At 44.2% G+C, this 19908-nt stretch overlaps 1 protein-coding gene across 5 annotated transcripts in view; it reads left to right on the top strand.

The window, feature by feature from the left end:
• Positions 1-18573, top strand: part of xpot (exportin, tRNA (nuclear export receptor for tRNAs)) — a 54634-nt gene extending 36061 nt beyond the window's left edge. For all 5 annotated transcript variants that reach the window (XM_072485000.1, XM_072484997.1, XM_072484999.1 and 2 more), the window contains 8 exons: positions 1935-2220; positions 3675-3864; positions 7423-7539; positions 7630-7745; positions 9625-9672; positions 9797-9868; positions 13496-13552; positions 18034-18573. In XM_072485000.1, coding sequence (XP_072341101.1) covers positions 1935-2220; positions 3675-3864; positions 7423-7539; positions 7630-7745; positions 9625-9672; positions 9797-9868; positions 13496-13552; positions 18034-18060 — 913 coding nt within the window. In that variant the 3' untranslated portion in view covers positions 18061-18573. The remainder of the gene's footprint in view (positions 1-1934; positions 2221-3674; positions 3865-7422; positions 7540-7629; positions 7746-9624; positions 9673-9796; positions 9869-13495; positions 13553-18033) is intronic.
• Positions 18574-19908: the final 1335 nt, after the last annotated feature.

Here is a 19908-nt window from a genome sequence, read left to right as displayed (position 1 = left end):
GCTCATTTAAGACTGATTTGGGAAAGAATTTCTTCTGAGTGGTGAATATTTGGAATTCTTTACCCCCAGGAAGCTGGGTAGGCTGAATCCTTGAGCATTTTTGAGGCTGAGATCGATAGGTTTTTAAGCACGGTAGCTTCACAGTGCCAGGGACCCGGGTTTGAATCCTGACTTGGGTCACTGTGTGGAGTCTGCACATTTACCCCGTGTTTGTATGGGTTTCCTCCCACAAGTCCCGAAAGACATACTTGTTAAGTGAATTGGACATTCCGAATTCTCCCTTGGTGTACCCCACAGGCGCCTAGAGGATTTTCACAGTAACTTCATTGCAGTGTTAATGTAAGCCTACTTGTGACACTAGTAAAAAGATTAAAGATCAATCAGTGGGGGATTTGGGGGTTACAGAGATAAGACCAGATAGTGGACTCAATGAGGGTTAGATCAGCCATGATCTTATTAAGAGACGGCGTAGGCTTGAAGGGCTGAATGGCTCACCTCTGTTCCTATTTCTTATGTTATAAGCAGGAGGGGCATACAGTTTGTAAATACAGGGGAAATGTATTAAAATTACTACCGTTTCCAAGGTTGAGGAAGGCCAGTTGACTCATTCACCTTCAGTGGAAGATCTTCAAATAGCTGTGTTTAGTTATTTCCTAACCAGTTCTAGGGTTTCTCCCTCAACCTCTTCATGCCATGTACTGATCTCTCTGTATGGGAAGAGAAGGTGCTGATCTGTAAAATTTGCATTTAAAAAATATATATATTTGGAGTACCCAATTCTTTTTTTCCAATTAAGGGGTAATTTAGCGTGGTCAATCCACCTACCCTGCACATCTTTTTGGGTTGTGGGGTGAAACCCACACAGACATGGGGAGAATGTACAAACTCCAAACGGACAGTGACCAGGGCCGGGATCGAACCTGGGTCCTCAGTGCCGTGAGGCAGTAGTGCTAACCACTGCGCCACGTGCTGTCTGTCAAATTTACATTTTAACTGGTTGTGTTCCTTGTCCTACAAATCCAAGTAACTTTTCAAATCTATAATTCTGATACATTCATGTGATTCAGGTGATTTGGGTGGTTTTGAAGTCTTGAATGGGTAATTTATTTTAACTGGTCTACTGGACGTTATATTCTCTATGGAATATACTCATACATGCCATTCAATCTGACCAGATAATTCTGTCTTATTTTATTCTTGCAGTTAAGCTGTTGGCAAGAAATGATAAAAGTTTTCATTACTTGAAGAGAATCGGGTATTTGTTACAAGATTGCAGTCTTAATGTAATGATCCAGGTGGCAGCACGGTGGCGCAGTGGGTTAGCCCTGCTGGCTCACGGCGGGAGGTCCCAGGTTCAATCCCGTCTCTGGGTCACTGTCCGTGTAGAGTCTGCACATTCTCCCCGTGTTTGCGTGGGTTTCGCCCTACAACCCAAACGATGTGCAGTGTAGGTGGATTGGCCACGCTAAATTGCCCCTTAATTGGAAAAAATGAATTGGATATTCTAAATTTTTTAAAAACTTAATTATCCAGGGGGCTATTTTAATTTTGTTGTAGAATTAAGCTGCAACCTTGTGATTTTATCACAAATGTTCATTTTCACTATACATTCTATTTTCCCGTTTAAATGTAAACTTTTAAAATTTGCTTTGAATCTTTATATGTTCACACTGTTTCTTCTACTGACTGATTTTGACTTTTAATCATACTTTCTGGAGCATTTTGTTTCAGTATTCCTTTAGTGGGAAAACTGTTGAAAGGTTCCTTTGGTGTTGAAATCAATTTTTTCCTCTAGTTTGAAGTATGAATTTCTAATGGCTGTGTCTGAAAGGGAGATGGCCAAATCCATCGCTGGTTATAAACTCTGGAGGTGAAAATCCCGATTGTTTGCCGGGTTGCCAGCTCGTTTATTCCACGTCTCATCTGATTTTCAGCCGGACCAGTAAGGCCTTCAGCAACAAGCAGACGGTAAAACAGTGTGGCTGCTCGGAGGTGTACCGCGACTGCCTGCAAACATTCCTGCCGGCGCTGAGTTGTGCTTTGCAGAAGGAGGTGCTACGAAGTGGTGTTCGGACCTTTCTTCACAGAATGATCATTTGCTTAGAGGAGGAGGTTCTTCCGTTCATTCCTACTGCCTCTGAACACATGCTTAAGGACTGTGAGGCAAAGGATCTTCAGGAATTTATTCCGCTTATTAATCAAATTACAGCTAAATTTAAGGTACGCTCATAAATAGTTATGAGTCTTTACATTTTGTAAGCCAAATGACTGCTTGGCTCAGGTTTGGGTTCAAGCCCCAGTCCAGAGACTTCAACGTAAAATGTAGGCCAACACTTCAGTAATGAGGGAATGCTGCACTATTGGAGGCATCATCTTTCAGATGTGACATTAAACCCCGGTCCCTTCAACCTATTCAGTTGGATGCGAGAAAGATTTCATGGCATTATTCAAAGAGGAGAAAGAAGTTCTTCTGATCCTCTTTGCCGATGTTTACCCTTGATCAGTAGCATCAAAATCAAATAACTTCATGTGTTTGGCTGTAGTTTGTGAGATTCTGCTGTGCACAAATTGGCTACTGCATTTACTTACACTATTTCAAAAATCAATCTGACTGTAAAATGCTTAGAGGCCCAGAAGTCATGCAAACACAAATTAATTATTTCAAATCATGAATCGTGCAATAGCTTGAGAATTGATATCAACCCATTTTCGGCTGATGCTGCTCCACACCTTTGATATATGGCTGCGTTTGTGGCCACCACAACAGCAGGGGGCGCACTCAACGCTCATGCAGTCACAGTGCCTGTGACACTGCAGGGAACTGCCTGCACAGAACAATTGAAATTCAACTAAAACAAACTGAGAGAACAGTAACACCTGCAGCTCAGAGCAATAGGTCCATTCGATTCAGTGACTCAGTTGGTTAAAGTGTTTCTTTATTGAGCTAATAACATTCTAGAATTGTCTTTTTGTTTTTGCCTAATTTATCAAATTGAAGCAACAAAATAACAGGTGATTTCTGTGCAAAAAGCAGAGATGTCAGATCGCCTGTTGGGGTGGGGCTGCAAGAAAGTCGGGAGTGAGAGTGGGGGGGAGTGAACAAAGCTGCGAGTGAGAAGGCTGTGGGGCAGCAAGTGTTGGATGGTGGGTGCACTGGCACCGCACCTGTGCCAAGGGGAGGAGTGGTTGCCAACTTTCCTGTTCGAGGCACTCATCGATGATGCCAATAGCGCCAACCTCCTGTTCCAATGCAGTGGCACGAGATAGACTCCATATATCAGACTGCCGAGTCAAAGGCACGGCTGTGTTGTGTTGAGCAACTGTTATGCTGAAAGCACAGCTCAGACTTGGAAGTCCATTGTTTTGGAATGTGAAACTTTATGTAGCAATTCTGGACCTCGCTGTTGCCTAGTGAACATTGCCTAATGTTTGGCTTCCATGTGTATACTGCCGAATTGGCCCAGCACTCTTTTGTATCAATTAATTTATGCAAGAGAAAACATACTTGGTTATAAACTTGATTTAGATTTTGTATGCTGGAACTGTTTGTATAAAGTGTATTTAAAATGTCCGATTCAAAATTAATTCATACCTAAGTAGTTTCAAACATGGTGACCTTCCTCTGCATTTTGGTAAACGTGTGTTTTTTCTGTTTGCCCAACGTCTTTCCACAGACTCAAATTTCACCGTTTTTACAGCAAGTATTTATGCCTTTGGTTCAAGCTATATTTGAGGTATTATCACGACCTGCAGAAGAAAATGATCAAACTGCTGCACTTGAAAATCAGATGTTACGCAGAAGTTACTTTGCGTTTCTGCAGACTGTTGCAGGGAGTGGAATGAGTGAGGTCATTGCCAATCAAGGTATATGGTCAAAAAGGATGATCTTTCTTCCCCACCCCCACTACGATGTCTGGCAACTCGTTGATTTTTTAAAAATACACACATATATATATATATATATATATATATATATATATTATATATAGATTTATCTATATATAATCATAGAATCGTTCAACACCGAAGGGGCCATTCAGCCAGTTCTGTAAAAGAGCTGTCCAATTCGTCCTACTTCCACTGCTCTTCCCGCGTAGCCTTGGCAGCTTTTTCCTGTTCAAATGTATTCATCCCATTGCAAGTTACCAGTGAATCTACATCCACCTTACTGACTGCATTGCTGATCATTATAACTCGCTCTGTATCTAAAATTTCCTGTGCCTCTGCCTCTTTTGCCAATTGAGTCCTCTGTTACCAACCCATCCAAGCTGCTTCCCTTATCCTGCTCAAAAAAAACTCTCCTCATTTTGAACTCCTTTGACTTCCTCTTCTCTCATCTTAAACTTATTGAACAGTGACAGTACAGAAGGAGGTTGCTGAACCTATCTGGTCAGTGCTGGCACTCTGCTAGAGCAACTTGCTTAGATTGCAATTTTTTTTAAAGTCCGATAATGATCCCATTCTGTTTTGAAAGCCATGATTGAATCTGCGTCTGCCACAATCTCGGGCATTGCATTCCAAATCCTAACCACTTGCCGCATTTAAAAAAAAGATGATGATTTTTCTCATGTCGCCTCTGGTTCTTTTTGCCATTGGTGCCCCTTGTTTCTCGACCTTTCTGCCAATGGGAACAGTTTCTCCCTACCTGCTCTGTCCAGACCCCTCACGATTTTGTATGCCTCTTATCAAATCTCCTCAACCTTCTCTTTAAGAGGAACAGGCCCAACTTGCCCACCTAACGGAAGTTCTTCATCTCTGGAAGCATTCTCCTGAATCTCTTCTGCATCATCCCTAATGCCTTCACATCCTTCCTAAAGTATAGTGCACAGAATTGGGCACAATACCAGTGTTTCATCAAGGTTCACCATACATTCCTCGTATGCCTCTTACTTATAGCATTGTGGATAACACAATTGATTCACAGCTCCAGGGTCCCAGGTTCGATTCCGGCTTGGGTCACTGTCTGTGCGGAGTCTGCACATCCTCCCCGTGTCTGCGTGCGTTTCCTCCGGGTGCTCCGGTTTCCTCCCACAGTCCAAAGATGTGCAGGTTAGGTGGATTGGCCATGATAAATTACCCTTAGTGTCCAAAATTGCCCTTAGTGTTGGGTGGGGTTACTGGGTTATGGAGATAGGGTGGAGGTGTTGACCTTGGGTCAGGTGCTCTTTCCAAGAGCCGGTGCAGACTCGATGGGCCGAATGGCCTTCTGCACTGTAAATTCGATGAGAATCGATGATAAAGCTCAGGATCCCAAATACTAAAAGCAAAATACTGCAGATGCTGAAGATCTGAAGTAAAAATAAAAATATGCTGGAAATGTTCAGCGTCTGTGAAGGGAAGCAGAGTCAATGGGAGGGATTCTCCCTTCTGGGGACTAAGTCCCCACGCTGGCGGGAAAACCGGCACCAACCACTCTGGTGTCAACAGCCCCCGAAAGAGAGGATTTCTCCGAATTTTCGGGGGCTAGGTGGATGCCGGAGGGGTTGGCGCCGCTCCAGCCGGCGGCGAAGGGTTGCCGCGGGTTCGCGCATGCATGGACCGGCCGGCATATTTCTGCGCATGCACGGGGGTTCTCTTCTCCGTGCCGGTCCCTGGGCAATATGGCGGAGCCCTGCAGGGGCCCGATGCGGAGGAAAGAAGTCGTGTCTCCCCCCCCCCCCCCCCCCCCCCCCCCCCCCCCCCCCCCCCCCCCCCCCGAGGCCCACTCCTGCACACTCACCTGCCAGGTCCTGCCGTGTGCGAGCTGAGTAATCCACGCTGGCGGGACTGGCCAAAACTGGACGGCCGGTTGGCCCATCAGGGCCCAGAGAATCGCCGGGGGGGGGGCCCCTGGCAACGGCCCCTGACCGGCGTGTTGGGAATCCCACCGCCGTCCGAAAAACTGCGCCAGAGAATAGGGCAGCCGGCGGAGGGGCGGGATTCGTGCTTCCCTTCCCCCCCCCGGCGGGGAATCGGAGAATCCCGGCCAATGTTTCAGGTCCCGATATATAATGTCATCTCAACCTGAAAGAAAATCAGAACAAATGTAAAGGTCACCTTAACCTGAAACGTTAACTCTGTTCTCCACAGATGCTGCCTGGACTTGCTGAGCATTTCCAGCATTCTCTTTTGTTGTTCCAGAATTTTGTTTGCTTTACTAACTGCTTTCTCAACCTGTTCTGCCACCTTCAGTGATTTGTGTACATATATCCTTGCTTGGGAGTGCTGTGTACTGATTATGTGGAGAGCAATTCTGGTTTCAGTAACTAACCAAGATCAGATTTTAACAATGCCTTTCAGACCAGGCCAGGGTCCCTGTGCAGCTAAAACCTCCACTGCTGGGGTCTCAGTCCAAACCCCATATGCATTTGTGGAAAGACCCAAGCGGTGCTGCACATTACTGAGGAGTGCCCCTTTACATAATTTATTTTTAAAGTACCCAATTCATTTTTCTTTCAATTAAGGGGCAATTTAGTGTGGCCAATCCACCTACCCTGCACAATTTTGGGTTGTGGGGGTGAGACCCATGCAGACACTGGGAGAATGTGCAAACTCCACACTGTCGGTGATCCAGGACCGGGATTAAACCCAGGTCCTCTACGCCGTGGGGCAAAGGTGCTAACCACTGCACGATTGTGCTGCCCACCCCCTCTACATACTAAGTGGTGGATAAATCACCTTAAACTCAGCCAATGAGGAGGCTGTTGCTTGGCTTCAGGAATTTGCATTCACTAGATAAATAAATAGCAATGCCTTGGGAGTACCAGGTTACCACGTGACAAATTTTGTCATTCTAACAACAGATATACGAACAAGTAGGCTATTCGACCCCTCAAACCTGCTCTACTAGTTAATAAGATCATGGCTGATCTGATGGTAACCTCAAATCTGCATCCCACCTACTCCCAATAACCACACCACCCCAAGAATCTATCCACCTCTGCCTTAAAATATTTAAAAAATTCCGCTTCCACAACCATTTGAGGAAGAGAGTTTCAAAGACTCCAGACCCTCCTGTGTGGAAAAAAATTTGCCTCGTCTGTTTTTTAACAGGCAATCCATTATTTTTAAATCAGTGACCTCTAGTTATTGATTCACTCGCAAGAGGAAACATCCTCTCCACATCCACCCTGTCAAGACCCCTCAGGATCTTGTATGTTTCAATTGAGTCTTTTCATATACTTCGAAACCCCAATGGATACAAGCCTAGCCTGACTAACCTTTCCTCGTAAGGAAACCTAACCATTGTAGGTGCCAGTCTGGTTAACCTTCTCTGAACTGCTTCCAATATATTTACATATTTCCTTAAATAAAGTGGCCAATACTGTACACAGTACTCCAAATGTGGTCTCAATAGTGTTCTGTACAACTGAAGCATAACCTCCCTACTTTTGTGTTCAGCATAATTATTATTATAAAGGTTAATTTTTTTTTTCTCTCCAGGTGTACAGAATGTAGAACACGTCCTGTTTACAGTCATTCAAGGAGCAGTAGAATTTCCAGATCCGATAGCTCAGAAAACCTGCTTTATCATACTTTCCAAATTAGTCGAACTTTGGGGTAAGAACCACAGTTTCCCACACGTGAAGAGAGCAGCCTAATTTTGTTTTTGACCAAACGCCCGGTTTAACCGAATGTCGTTAATTCCAGGGGGTAAAGATGGCCTCTTAGGATTTGAAGACTTCATCTACAAGCACATTGTCCCAGCTTGCTTTCTGGCGCCACTTAAAACAACTTTCGATTTAGCTGATGCACAAACAGTCTTGGTGTGTATTGTATATTTTCCTAAAACTTTTAACTTGCAAGCTAATTTTCAAGCTTTACTTAAACTCTGGTCCTCTAATATTGTAGAAACTGAAGTTGAATTTGACATGCTGTGCTGGACACTGATTCTCATTTAGTCAATTAATTTATTCTTTCATGGGATGTAGGCCTCACTGGCAAGACCAGCATTTGTTGTCCACCCCTATTTTCCCTTTGAGCTGAGGGCAGTCAAGAGTCAATTACGTTGTTGTGGGTCTGGAGTCACATGAAGGCCAGACTGGGTAAGGATGGCAGATTTCTTTCCCTAAAAGGGCATTTGTGAACCAGATGGGTAGAGCAAGCACTGATGGGTTACACTAGCTTTACATTCCATATTTATTAATTGAATTTAAATCCCAGCAACTGCTGTGGTGGGATTTGAACTTGTGTTCCCAGAGTATTAGCCTGGGCCCCTGGATTACTAGTCCAGCGACATTACCACAATGCCACCATCTCCCCCAAATTATACTGTGGAGTATAACCGAGTTAATTTAAAAGTTCTTTCTTATTCATGATGTAAAAGACTCCGGTACAGTCACTGTTTATCCTTCAACCCATATCATGTTGCCTCAGCATAAAGGTTGTAGCCGAAGGAATAAAATGCTTAATTTTGAGTCTCTTTAATCCCTGCTGACAACAATTGAGAATGTTGAGAGTCATATGTAGTCCACTCCACTTACACCATCCATACTAACTAAGGAATTAGGAGCAGGATTAGACCATTTGGCCCCTTATTCTGTTCCACCATCCAATAAGATCATGGCTGGTCTGATTGTGGCCTCAACTTCACATTCTGCAGGGGTAGCGCTGTGGTTAGCACTGCTGCCTCATAGCACCGAGGACCCGGGTTCGATACCACCCCGGGTCACTGTCCGTGTGGAGTTTGCACATTCTCCCTGTGTCTGCGTGGGTCTCGCCACCAAAATCCAAAGATGTGCAGGGTAGGTGGATTGGCCACGCTAAATTTCCCCTTAACAGGAATTTTTTTTTTAGCTTCACATTCCGCCTACCCCTGTTAACTCCTTTGTTAATCAAGAATCTTATCAGGGTGGCACATGGCTCAGTGGGTAGCACTGGGACTATGGCACTGAGGAACAGCAATTTATTTCCAAGTCAGAATATTGAGTGATGGTTTGGAGGGGATCTTTCAGGTGGTGGTGTTCCCATGTAGCTGCTGCCCTTGTCCTTTTAGATGGTAGTGGTTGTGAGTTTGGAAGGTGCTGTATCTTGTAGATGCTACAAACAGCTGCTACTGTGCATTGGTGATGGAGGGAGTGAATGTCTGTGGAAGGGGTGCCAATCAAGCTTTGTCCTGGATGGTGTTGAGCTTCGAGTGTTGTTGGAACTGCACTCATCCAGGCTAGTGGAGAGTATTCCATTACATTCCTGACTTGTGCTTTGTAGATGATGGACAGGTTTTGTGGAGTCGGGAGGTGAGTTACTCCACTCCAGATTCCTAGCCTTTGACTTGCCCTTGAAGCCATAGTATTTAACTTGCAACTTAATTAATCGTTAAGCCTGTACTTACTGATTTTAAACAGGTTAGTTGCTGTCGAGTAAAGTTGAGCCCTAAGCAGCTTGACTCAGTTGAAGTGCGATTACCTTAGTGGTGGCATTTTGCCAACAATTAGAGACCGTTGTTAAGTGACGTTTCCTGTGTATTTAGAAAAAAAAAATATTGGTCACTCTTCTCTTTGGTTTTCCACCAGCTGTGTCTTAGTCCCACCAGCTTGCCCGCGATAAACAGTACAGACTGAATATGGCAGATTATAAAACCTGATTTGTCCATTTTGTGAAGTTTATTACTTAGGATGGGTAAAATTATTTTTTGTCCCTCAACAGGCTTTATCAGAGTGTGCAGTAACACTGAAAACCATTCATCTCAAAAGGGTAATGACCTTTCATTCTAGTATCTGCAATCTAGGCTGGTTTTATTTTTAAATTGCTTGATCCATCATTTCAAAGCAAAATGAATGTAACTCCAGTGTTTGTGTTGTCGTTCACTGCATTTTAGGGACCTGAATTCATTCAATATCTTCAGCAAGAATACCTGCAGTCATTGCAGGTAGCCCCAGAAATAATCCAGGTATGTGAGCATCTGGGTTTAAGTACTTTGAATTTGTAGCATTGGGGGGGGGGGGGGGGGGGGGGGGGGGATTACCGTGGCTCCTGCACATGAACATTTTGGAGCTAAACTTCTAAAAGGCCATAACTTCAAAAATGACCGAAAATTGACCATTTGCAATGGACAATGCACAGAATGGTGATGATGCGATTTTCTCCCCCATGAGGAAGAATGTCTTGTATATCAGGAAGGCTCTGCCTTTCAGTGCTGGGTTACACTGAAATATGACCCTCCCTGTATGAGGAAGTGAGATCCGGTGTGACTCAAACTGCCCTCCCCATGCAGAATACCAGAAAAGCAGAAGAGACCCTGCGGCCCATCAAGTTTGCACCGACACATGAAAACCCCCTGAACTACCTACCAAATCTCATTTGCCAGCACTTGGCCTATAGCCTTGCAAAATGGTTCTATTTTGTTGGCAGCTAATTTTGCCTTTGACAACGGCTCTCTTTCCCCCATCCCCTCCCAGTGCATCGGAGATCATTTTTCCAAGTCTCCAATTTAGGAAGCTGATGTGGGACCGATTGGACCTACAGAAACAATTAACAATAAGCCCAGTTTATTCAGATACTGAGCAAATGAGCCATAATTTAGATGTCCTAGCTGTATGTAGAGGTGTTACATAGTCTTGCACAGTAACAGGTCACTCGGCCCAACAGATCCATATGGAGATGAGCAAGAAAGTGGGGTTCAGGTCAGAAATCAGCCGTGATCTTATTGATTGGCGGAGCAACCTCGAGGGGCTGAATGGCCTCCTCCTGCTCCTATTTCTCATCTTAACTTCACACCATTGTCACCCATCCAGCCTTCGTCATGGACATGCACAAAAACTTCTGCGGGAACTTGATGTTTGAAAATTGCCACAGGCTTTAATTTCATTTTGTCAGACGTGCAGACTAGCACCACCGTGAATTCTGTCTTCTCCTGTCCTGTGGTTTTTACTGTTCGAGTCTTTCCACTCCAGTTTGGTTACTGGGCATATCACAATTCACGGGCATTTCATCCACGGTGTCGACGTGACTTAATTGGTACTCATGTTTTTGTTTCTGTCTGATGAATTGCTGGAAACTGGTAACTTTGGCACCGAGATCTCTCCGTGGTCTCTGAGCAATCTTGGTCTTCTGTCACAAAATTAGGCCGTTTTGTTCCATAAAGCAGCCACACAAACTAGCTGTCAATCTGAGATCTTCGCTGGGCTCAGAGTTTGACTTGGCCCACTTAAGTGCATATAAACGCATTGCATTTTTGATGACTATGTAACCAGATCCATTCTGATACACACAGCTCAAGTTCAGGCCAGTCCCTGGTTCCTGATCTAATGCCACATTTGCTTTTGGGTACCTTCTTTATGAGGTATTCCTTCTGTTGCTCTTTTTAACCTTCGTCTATTTGCTCTGTTTAGGTCACCTTTGCTCATGAGTCGCCAGGTATCTTTATGATACCGCCACGTGGTTCAAGTTCAGGTTATGATTAATAACACAGCACACCGCTTAGTAAGGATTAAAACAACGGTCATTTATTATATACAACAAGCAATATTAATACCCTAATACTACTTTCTATATAATAAACCTATCACTACTGGCCAATACTTAACTTAGGAAGAGCCCACCAGGTCAGGGAAACGAATGGCTTGTCCAATCAGATCTGGCCCGCGGGATTCAAAAGGCTGCTACAGGTCAGTGGCTAGGTGTCTCTACCGGATAGCGATCGCTGGATTCAAACTTACTATACACGGTGGCTGGTCTTGCGAAGGTCTCGAGCAGGCGAAGATGAGAGAGCGAAATCTGAACTTGGACCTTCACTTTTATAGGGCCCAGGGGCTTCCCGCCTCCCGGGGCGGCCCTTGACCCTGAGTCCCAAGTGATTGGATTCTGTCCCCAATCTCTGGGGTCGATGTGTCCAATGGTGAGGCGATTCCTCGATCAGGGGGTGGTCGCTCACCTGTCTTTGTTTCGGCCACTGCAGGCGCCGACAGGTCTGGCCCGGTATTCAATTGCTAATATGTTGCAATTGTTCCCGGGAATAGCCGATTTAACTGTGGATGTCTGAATAGATTAGCTGCAAACAGTCCTGAATGCAACTGCAGATACATGGGTTGATGGGCTGTTGATAGCCCTGAGTATCGATCTGGGCTACCTTCCCAGAGCCGAATAGGCAAAACTGTCTGCAGCTGCCTGCTTGTGTCTTCTTGGCTGCTTTTCCCAGCAGTCTTTCGGGTTAGCCGTTTTAAACTGGGTTTTGGCCAGATTAATCGGAACGCAGCCATTTTACATGGCTACACTTCTTCAATTCTTGCACTAGTTTTTCCACCAACATTAAATTCTCTCACTGCAGCAGAGTTATTTGAGGAGTTCGAAATGTTACGATTTTTAGTTTTGTACTTCAATCTTTTCAGCCAGAGGACTTATTTCTGTTTGTCTTTCGCCATGGCGTGAGGGGTCTGTCTTAAAGTCCTGTGCATCTTGTCTGGTTTATAATCCATATTATACCAGCATACCAATTCTCCACATTACCAGTACCTACTGCTGAAGCAATATTAGGACTTGCAGTTATGGTCTGAAGTAAGGACGGCACGGTGATGCAGTGGTTAGCACTGCTGCCTCACGGTGCCGAGATCCCAGGTTCAATCCCGGCTCTGGGTCACTGTCCGTGTGGAGTTTGCACATTCTCCCCATGCCTGCGTGGGTCTCACCCCCCACAACCCTAAAGATGTGCAGGGTAGGTGGATTGGCCACGCTAAATTGCCCCTTAATTGGGAAAAAAATAATTGGATACTCTTTTTAAAATTTATTTTTTAAAAAGGTCTGAAGTAGTTGGTCATTATTAATACAAGGGGCTGTAAAGTGCTTCAGAGAAAAACAATGTACTGTTCAATGAGCTTATGGTGAGTTTCATAGGTTAATATATAGAAAGCCAAGACACTAGGACAGATTGGGTCTGAAAATGGAAATGGCCGGTGACCAGGAGATCAGGATTGCACTTGTAGACATCAGAGGCATTTGGCAAAGCGATTACCCAGTTGCTTTTGACTTTCCTGATGTTGAGGCGACGTGACCTTGGGCAGTGACTATGAAGTATACTACGTTCGAGGAAGTACATGTAAATGGCTGTGTCTCTCAGGCGTGTTGGGTGGGTGCCCTGGACAGTGGAGTGAAAAAAGGTATATTGGGTATGGATTCACATTTTCCCCTCGCCTCTTTCTGATGTATGATATTTATCCATAACATCATTCAATCCTCATGATGTGATCCAATATCTGGAGTGTACCAATGATGACCTTTGGCATGTTCATAAACTGCACTGCATTCCCAACCTGAGCCACATCAAGCAGGGGTTGGAACAGTTCCTAGCAGAAGTAGCATAAACCAGATATTTGTCCCATCCATCTGTCCCTGGCACCCTTTGGGATTGGCTGTAACAGCCTGGAAATATCTAAAAGCGTAAAAGTTGTCTGTGTGCATCTCCTTTTTATTTATATATATATATATATATGTTTTCTACCTTTTGTAACAATCTGCTGCAGCTGAACTGGGAAGGAAATCTTCCAAAGATATTTACTCTTGTATATTTATATTTTATTTTCAGGAGTTCTGTCAAGCGCTTCAGCAAGCAGATGGAAAAATCTTTAAAAATTATCTAAAGGTAGGTAAACATGGACAAAGAGGTTCATGTAAAATATGGGTTAATCTCTTATGATCTTTCAACTGTTCAATGATTCTTTTTTAACAGTACGGGATTTGTTAATCATGAGCACCAATGGTATGGGTGAAATGACTTTCCTTCAACCTAAGCTTTTCACTGGTAATGTATGTGTTTTGTTGTAGATCTCTAAATCTGTTACCCCATACATACAGCTCAATGCACACGCTGTGTGTAAGCCTTAGTGTTAACCTGAACTGGATGGTATCACGGCTGAGTCCGTACAAACTAGCCTTTTGGCAGAGATACCAACCAGGCATGGGAAACTGGGCTGAAGGTTTTGTTCTTGGGCCGAGTAGGCTTGTTTGGGAGTACTTCCCCTATTAGTCTGGTGAAAGATAATCAAACTCTGCAGACTTGGGGCGTTTTGAGCCCTTGTGGCTCACTTACATTGCGTTCTTGCAAAATGAGCCATTGGGTGATCTTCTGCAACATCCAATAATTACAATGAGCTAAGCATGCGGGGAGCTACCTTTAGTCCCTCTCTTCTTCCATGTAAACATGGGTGTCACTTGGGGAATCACTTGCAGTGGTTTCTCTTCCTTGTCCAACGCTGTTACCTCTGTTGTCTCCCACCCCGTCCCCCAAGGATCCATCCTTGGCTCCATCCTATTTCTCGTCTCCATGCCGCCCCTTTAACAACATTACCCAAGAGCACAGCGTTCATTTTCTTTTTTTTTTGTTTTGGAAATTACTTTTATTAAATTTTTAACATTTTACGCAAGTTACATAAGACATAAACACGTTTTCCAAAATACCAACCCCGCTCCCCCTCATGCTCCCAAACATACAAAATTAACCCCACAAATGACAAATAACTGCCACCCCCCCCCCCTCCCTCCAAACAGCTAACAGTGACCAATTTTCTAAAGTACAATATAAACGGCCGCCATCTTTGCTAGAACCCCTCAATCGACCATCTCACTGTGTGTTTGACCGTCTTGAGGTGCAAAATCTCCCAACTAGTGCCCTAGCCACACCGTCATACCCGACGGTGTCCCCGACCTTCCGCCCAATAGGATCCGCCTCCGTGCCACCAACAAAGCGAAGGCTAGGATGTCCCCCCCCTGGCCCCGCCCCCGTACGCTGCTCCGGCACATTGGAGACCCCAAAAATCGCAGTCAATAGGCAGGGTTCCAACCCCGCATTCAGGATCGCTGACATGGTGTCAAAAAGGGCCCTCCGGAACCCCACCAGCTTGGGACATGACCCGAACATGTGTGTGGTGCGTGAGCCTCCCAAAGCAGCGCTCGCACTTGTCTTCCTCCCCTTCAAAAGGTGGCTATCCTTGCTTTAGTGAGGTGAGCACTCAAAATACCGCCTTCAACTGAATAAGGCTCACTCTTGCACAAGACGATGTTGAGTTCACCGTCCTCAGCGCCTCACTCTCCACCACTTCTCCAGCATCAGCCCCAACTCCTCTCCCATTTTGTTTTCGCCCCCCCCCCCTCCTCACTGAACTCAACTCTTCCCCCAACTATTCACTGATACATGCTGGACGTACTGCCCTTCTCTGATCCTGAGCAGGATAGAATCTGCTCCAACAAGGTAGATGGTTGTACCACCGGAAAAGCCGGAACAAACTCCTTAACCTAGCTCCATACCCGGAGGTACCTAAACATGTCCCCGTTCATTAGCCCAAATTTCTCTTTTAATACCCTAAGCTGGCAAACCGCACCTTCAAAAATAGATCCCCCACCTTCTCCTGCCCTCTCTCCACCAAATGTGGCATCTAGCTTTGCCGGCTCAAATAGGTGGTTAGCACAAATGGGAGTCAGCCGTGTAGCTGCCCCCAACTTGAAATTTTGGCGAGTTGCCTCCAGATTTCGCGCGTGGCCGCCACCACTGGATTTGTTGAATACTTTGCAGGTGCCACCGGAAATGACGCTCTGCCCCCCAGGCTTGTCCCCCTAACTGATTCCGACTCCATCCGGACCCAAAGTGCCCCCGGATCCCTGCACCACCCCAGCACTGACTCAGTGTTTGCCGTCCAATAATAGTACAACAAATCTGGCAATACATGGCCCCCTGCCTGTCTCTCCCTCTGAGGTACGCCCCTCCAAATCCTCAGGACCTTGCCTGTTGAAATAAACCCAGTAAGAAGTCGGTTCACCTCAAAAATGACTTGGGCAGAAACACCAGGCGGCGCTGAATTTCAGCCAGATATTTGTATTAACCAAATGGACTCAGCCCAGCCTCAATAACAGGAGACCATCCCACCTCTGCAGGTCCGCCTTGATCTTCTCCACCAAGCTAGTGTTCGTTTTCATATATATGCTGACAACCAGCTCTACCTCACCGCCACCTCTTTCGACTCCTCCACTGTTGCTAAATTCTAAGACTGCTTACCTGATATCCAGCACTGGATGGACAGAACTTTCCTCCAATAAAGCTTTGGGAAGATTGAAGCCATTGTTTTTTGTCTCTGCTCCAAGCTCTCTTCCCTAATGACTGTCTCCATCCTTCTCCATGACAACAGCCTGAGATTACATTTGTGGTGTCACATTTGACCCCAGGCTGAGTTTCCAACCTCCATTCTTGTCCCATCACTAAGACTGCCTATTTCCACCCCCATAACTTCTACTCGTCTCAGTTCATCTGCTGCCTTTGATACTTCTGGGTTTGACTGTTCCAACACACTCCTGGCTGCTCTGACATTCTAACCTCTGCAAACTAGAGTTCATCCAAAACTCTTAACTTGCACCAAATTGCATTCCCTTATCACCCTGGTTGCTGCTCACTGACTTACAGGCAGGCACCATCTTTGATTTCAAAATCCTCATCCTTGTTATCAAACGCCCCCCCCCCCTCCCCAAATCAGTTTGCCCCCTCTATTTCTCTTTAATCTCCTCCAGCCCCATATTCCTTCGAGATATCTACGCTCCTCTAATTCTTGCCTCCAGTACATCCCCTACTTTAATTGCTCCACAATTGGTGCCCATGCCAGCAGTTGCCATGACCCTAAGTCATGTAATACCCTTCCTAGGCAAATGGAATGTTAGCGTTTATTGCAAAAGGACTGGAGTATAAAAATAGAGAAGTATGTTGCAATTGTATAGGCTGTTGGTGAGACTACATCTGGAGTAGTCTCCTTATTTGAGGACGGATGTGGTGGCATTGGAGGCAATTCAGAGGAGGTTCACCAGATTGATTCTGTGGATGAAGGTGTTGACGTATGAAGAGAGATTAAACAGTTTGGGCTTATACTCGCTGGAGTTCAGAAGGATATGGGGGGATCTGATCAAGATATATAAAATGCTAATGGGATTAATCAAGTCAATGTAGATCAAATGATCCCCATGTGTGGTAATCTAGCAAGAGGTCACAGATATAGATTGAGAGGCGGTAGATTTAAAACTGAGATGAGGAAGCACTACGTCTCACAGAAGGTGATGAATTTGTGGAACTCGCTGTCCCATAGTGGTGGAGTCGGAATCATTAAATGGTTTCAAGAGGGAGATAGATGTATTTCTGATTTAAAAAAAAAAAAAAATAGGTTAAAGAGATATGGGGAGCAGGTAGGGAGGTGGCTTTGAGATCAGGAAGAGATCAGCCATTATCTGATTTAATGACGGAGCAGGCTCGAAAGGCTGAATTGCCTACTTCTGTTCGTAATTCCTATGTGGCTCTCCATCTCTTCACTTCTCTTTCCTCCTTTTAAGACGTTACTTGAAATCCACCTCTTTGACCAAGCTTTTGATTATCTGACCTAATGCTTAGGTGGCACAGTATTGTATAGTTTACAATGCTCTTGTGAAGTACCTTGGGACGTCTTCTTATATTAAAGGTGCAGCATAAATATGCTGTTGAGTTCTCCACTTAGTGTCACAAGTAGGCTCACATTAACACTGCATTGAAGTTACTGTGAAAATGCTCTAGTCGCCACACTCCGACGCCTGTTTGGGTACGCTGAGGGAGATTTCAGAATGTCTAATTCACCCGACAAGCACTTCTTTCGGGACTTGTGGGAGGAAACCGGAGCACCCGGAGCCAACCCACCCAGACGACGGCGAGAACGTGCAGACACCGCACAGTCAGTGACCCAAGCAGGATTTGAACCCTGGTCCCTGTGAAGCAACAGTGCTAGCCATTGCTACCTAAATACACCCTGGATGGAGTGTGCCATAAGTTGGTGGTATTTGTGCTGGAGCATTCAACAAAACCAGGTGTAGATTGTCCTTTGGCCATAGTGATATGTACCTGCGCCAAATAATGAATGATAATGGCTTCCCAAGTGCTTTTGCTCTCTCAAGATTTGTAAATGTCGAACAAAATAAGCATGCAATTGTTCCTATATTGTGCCAAGTTCTGCAGTATATGACACCACGCAGCATTGTAAATTAATGGGCATTGCCATTCTAAACATAATCTCTCAAATGCCAGTAAAATAGCAGACTAACATTTGTTTTTTTCCCCCCTTGCAGGTATTCTTTCAGCGGGCAAAACAGTGAGAATGAATCTAAAGACCATTTTTTTAAGCATTTCAAGGATCTACATTTTCATTTCATTGCAGATTGCCCTTGGAACGGTTGCTAAACCTTGTGCCGTGTCACAGAGGCTTTCTGTATTTTGTGTAGGCTGCCTATTTTAGCTGATTTTTATTTAAATTACATTGAAGTAATTTGTTAACCGATTTTCTTTTGTTTTGGAGACTGTTCATTGAGAAGGTGTCGGTGCTCTTGCTCAAGCACAGTCATTTCTGTATAATAAACTTTGAATTACATGCTGTGGTATGAAGGCAGCATTTGAATGCCATATTATTTTAACCTTTTTTTTTGTGGGGGGGGAAATGTATTCAAATGAGCAGAGTTCATTGTAAAATATGGAATTTTTCTTGTTAATAGTGGTTGGCCATCACATTATATGTAAATTTTTATGGCTTGATAAGAAAACATTGTCCTAGATGTCAAATAAGCTAACATTAATTTCAGTCCCTGGCATATAAAGATCTAAAGTGCATTTCAGTCAGATGTCTGCAAGTGTTTTATTGCTTTTTGAAAAAAAACAATTTAAACGCTTGTTTTTCATGTTGTTCTCCCCCATCGAATACAAACATGTAAAATCAAGCTTTTGTGGTCACTGGATAATTCTAGGCTGCTTGCAGCTTTAACCCTTCAACTTTGGCATTCTATATTTCTTGAAAACAGATGCCTTGCTCCCTGAACGTAATTTGCTCTTTTGCCCACTTTATATATTACACAACAACTTGCATTTGTATTGCATCTTTAATGTAGAAACAACATTTCAAGATGCTTCATACAAATGTGAGTGAGATTCCGAATGGATCCCAAGTCTAAAGGTCGGTGTTAGGCAGGGTTTAGCATTAGGAACATCAGTGTTCGGGTAGAGCCAGACTGATCCTAAATTGGTGTCCTATTAAACTGAGTTGAACTTCCCCCGTTATTGTGAATGATTTGGGATTTCAGACCTGAATGATTAATCTTAATAGTCTGCTTCTAACTAAGGCACCGAAAGAGGGAAAGTTACCTTCCTATACAAAACAGAACAGCTCTCCGAGGGAGATTATTCTTCTAACTTTGAAATTAGTTGAACAGTTTTCAGTTACGTTCTGGTGGGAGATTCCCCCAGGAAAGTCGCTCAAACTAACTTGTTACTTTTTCAGAGTGGATTTCTGTCACTTAGGACTTTTCCTTATGTGCATCTAGGAATTTTAAACTTACTCAATGTAACACATCCACAGTTATATTTTTAGTGGGGTTTTATTACAAACATTTTAGAATATAAAACAGTTACAGAAAGCAAGTCTGCTAACGTTTGTCACTATTAAGAGAAAAATATATTTAAACATGGCTATCCAGAAGTTATTTGTACTACAAAGACTTTCAACAGAGTAAGAAAAACATGCTCAAAGTCTCGAGAGACTTGTTTGGCGAAACAAGCAGGAACAGAACAGTTTGCCTGCATTCACTTGTCCAATCTGTCTCTTTTATACATTTCATTTAAGCAGCCTGTCTTAGGGACAGCTATACATATCTGTAGATTTATACATCTTTCTCTTAAGGATAGTAACAGCGTGGGACCTTTTTAAAGAAACTAGTCTTTTAATAGCCAGTTTAAAAGATGGCTATTTCACAGGTATGGGATCTCCATCATTTTGTTTTTTGTGGTGTTTGGGTCAATACATCTTGAAAAATGGCCAAACTAATGGGTTCGAGCAACTTCAGTGGGCCTCTCGCTTAAGCTTTTGCTACTGCTGTTAGGAAGAGTTTTTATCAATTCGAGATCCTGGAGTACAATTTGTTTGGTGGTAATTTGAACTATTCAAGTCTTATTCAGAA

This window comes from Scyliorhinus torazame, chromosome 19, assembly GCF_047496885.1.
Source record: "Scyliorhinus torazame isolate Kashiwa2021f chromosome 19, sScyTor2.1, whole genome shotgun sequence".
NCBI lineage: Eukaryota > Metazoa > Chordata > Chondrichthyes > Carcharhiniformes > Scyliorhinidae > Scyliorhinus > Scyliorhinus torazame.
The sequence above is the reverse complement of the archived record's forward strand: the minus strand, read 5'-3'. Positions and strand labels throughout refer to the sequence as shown.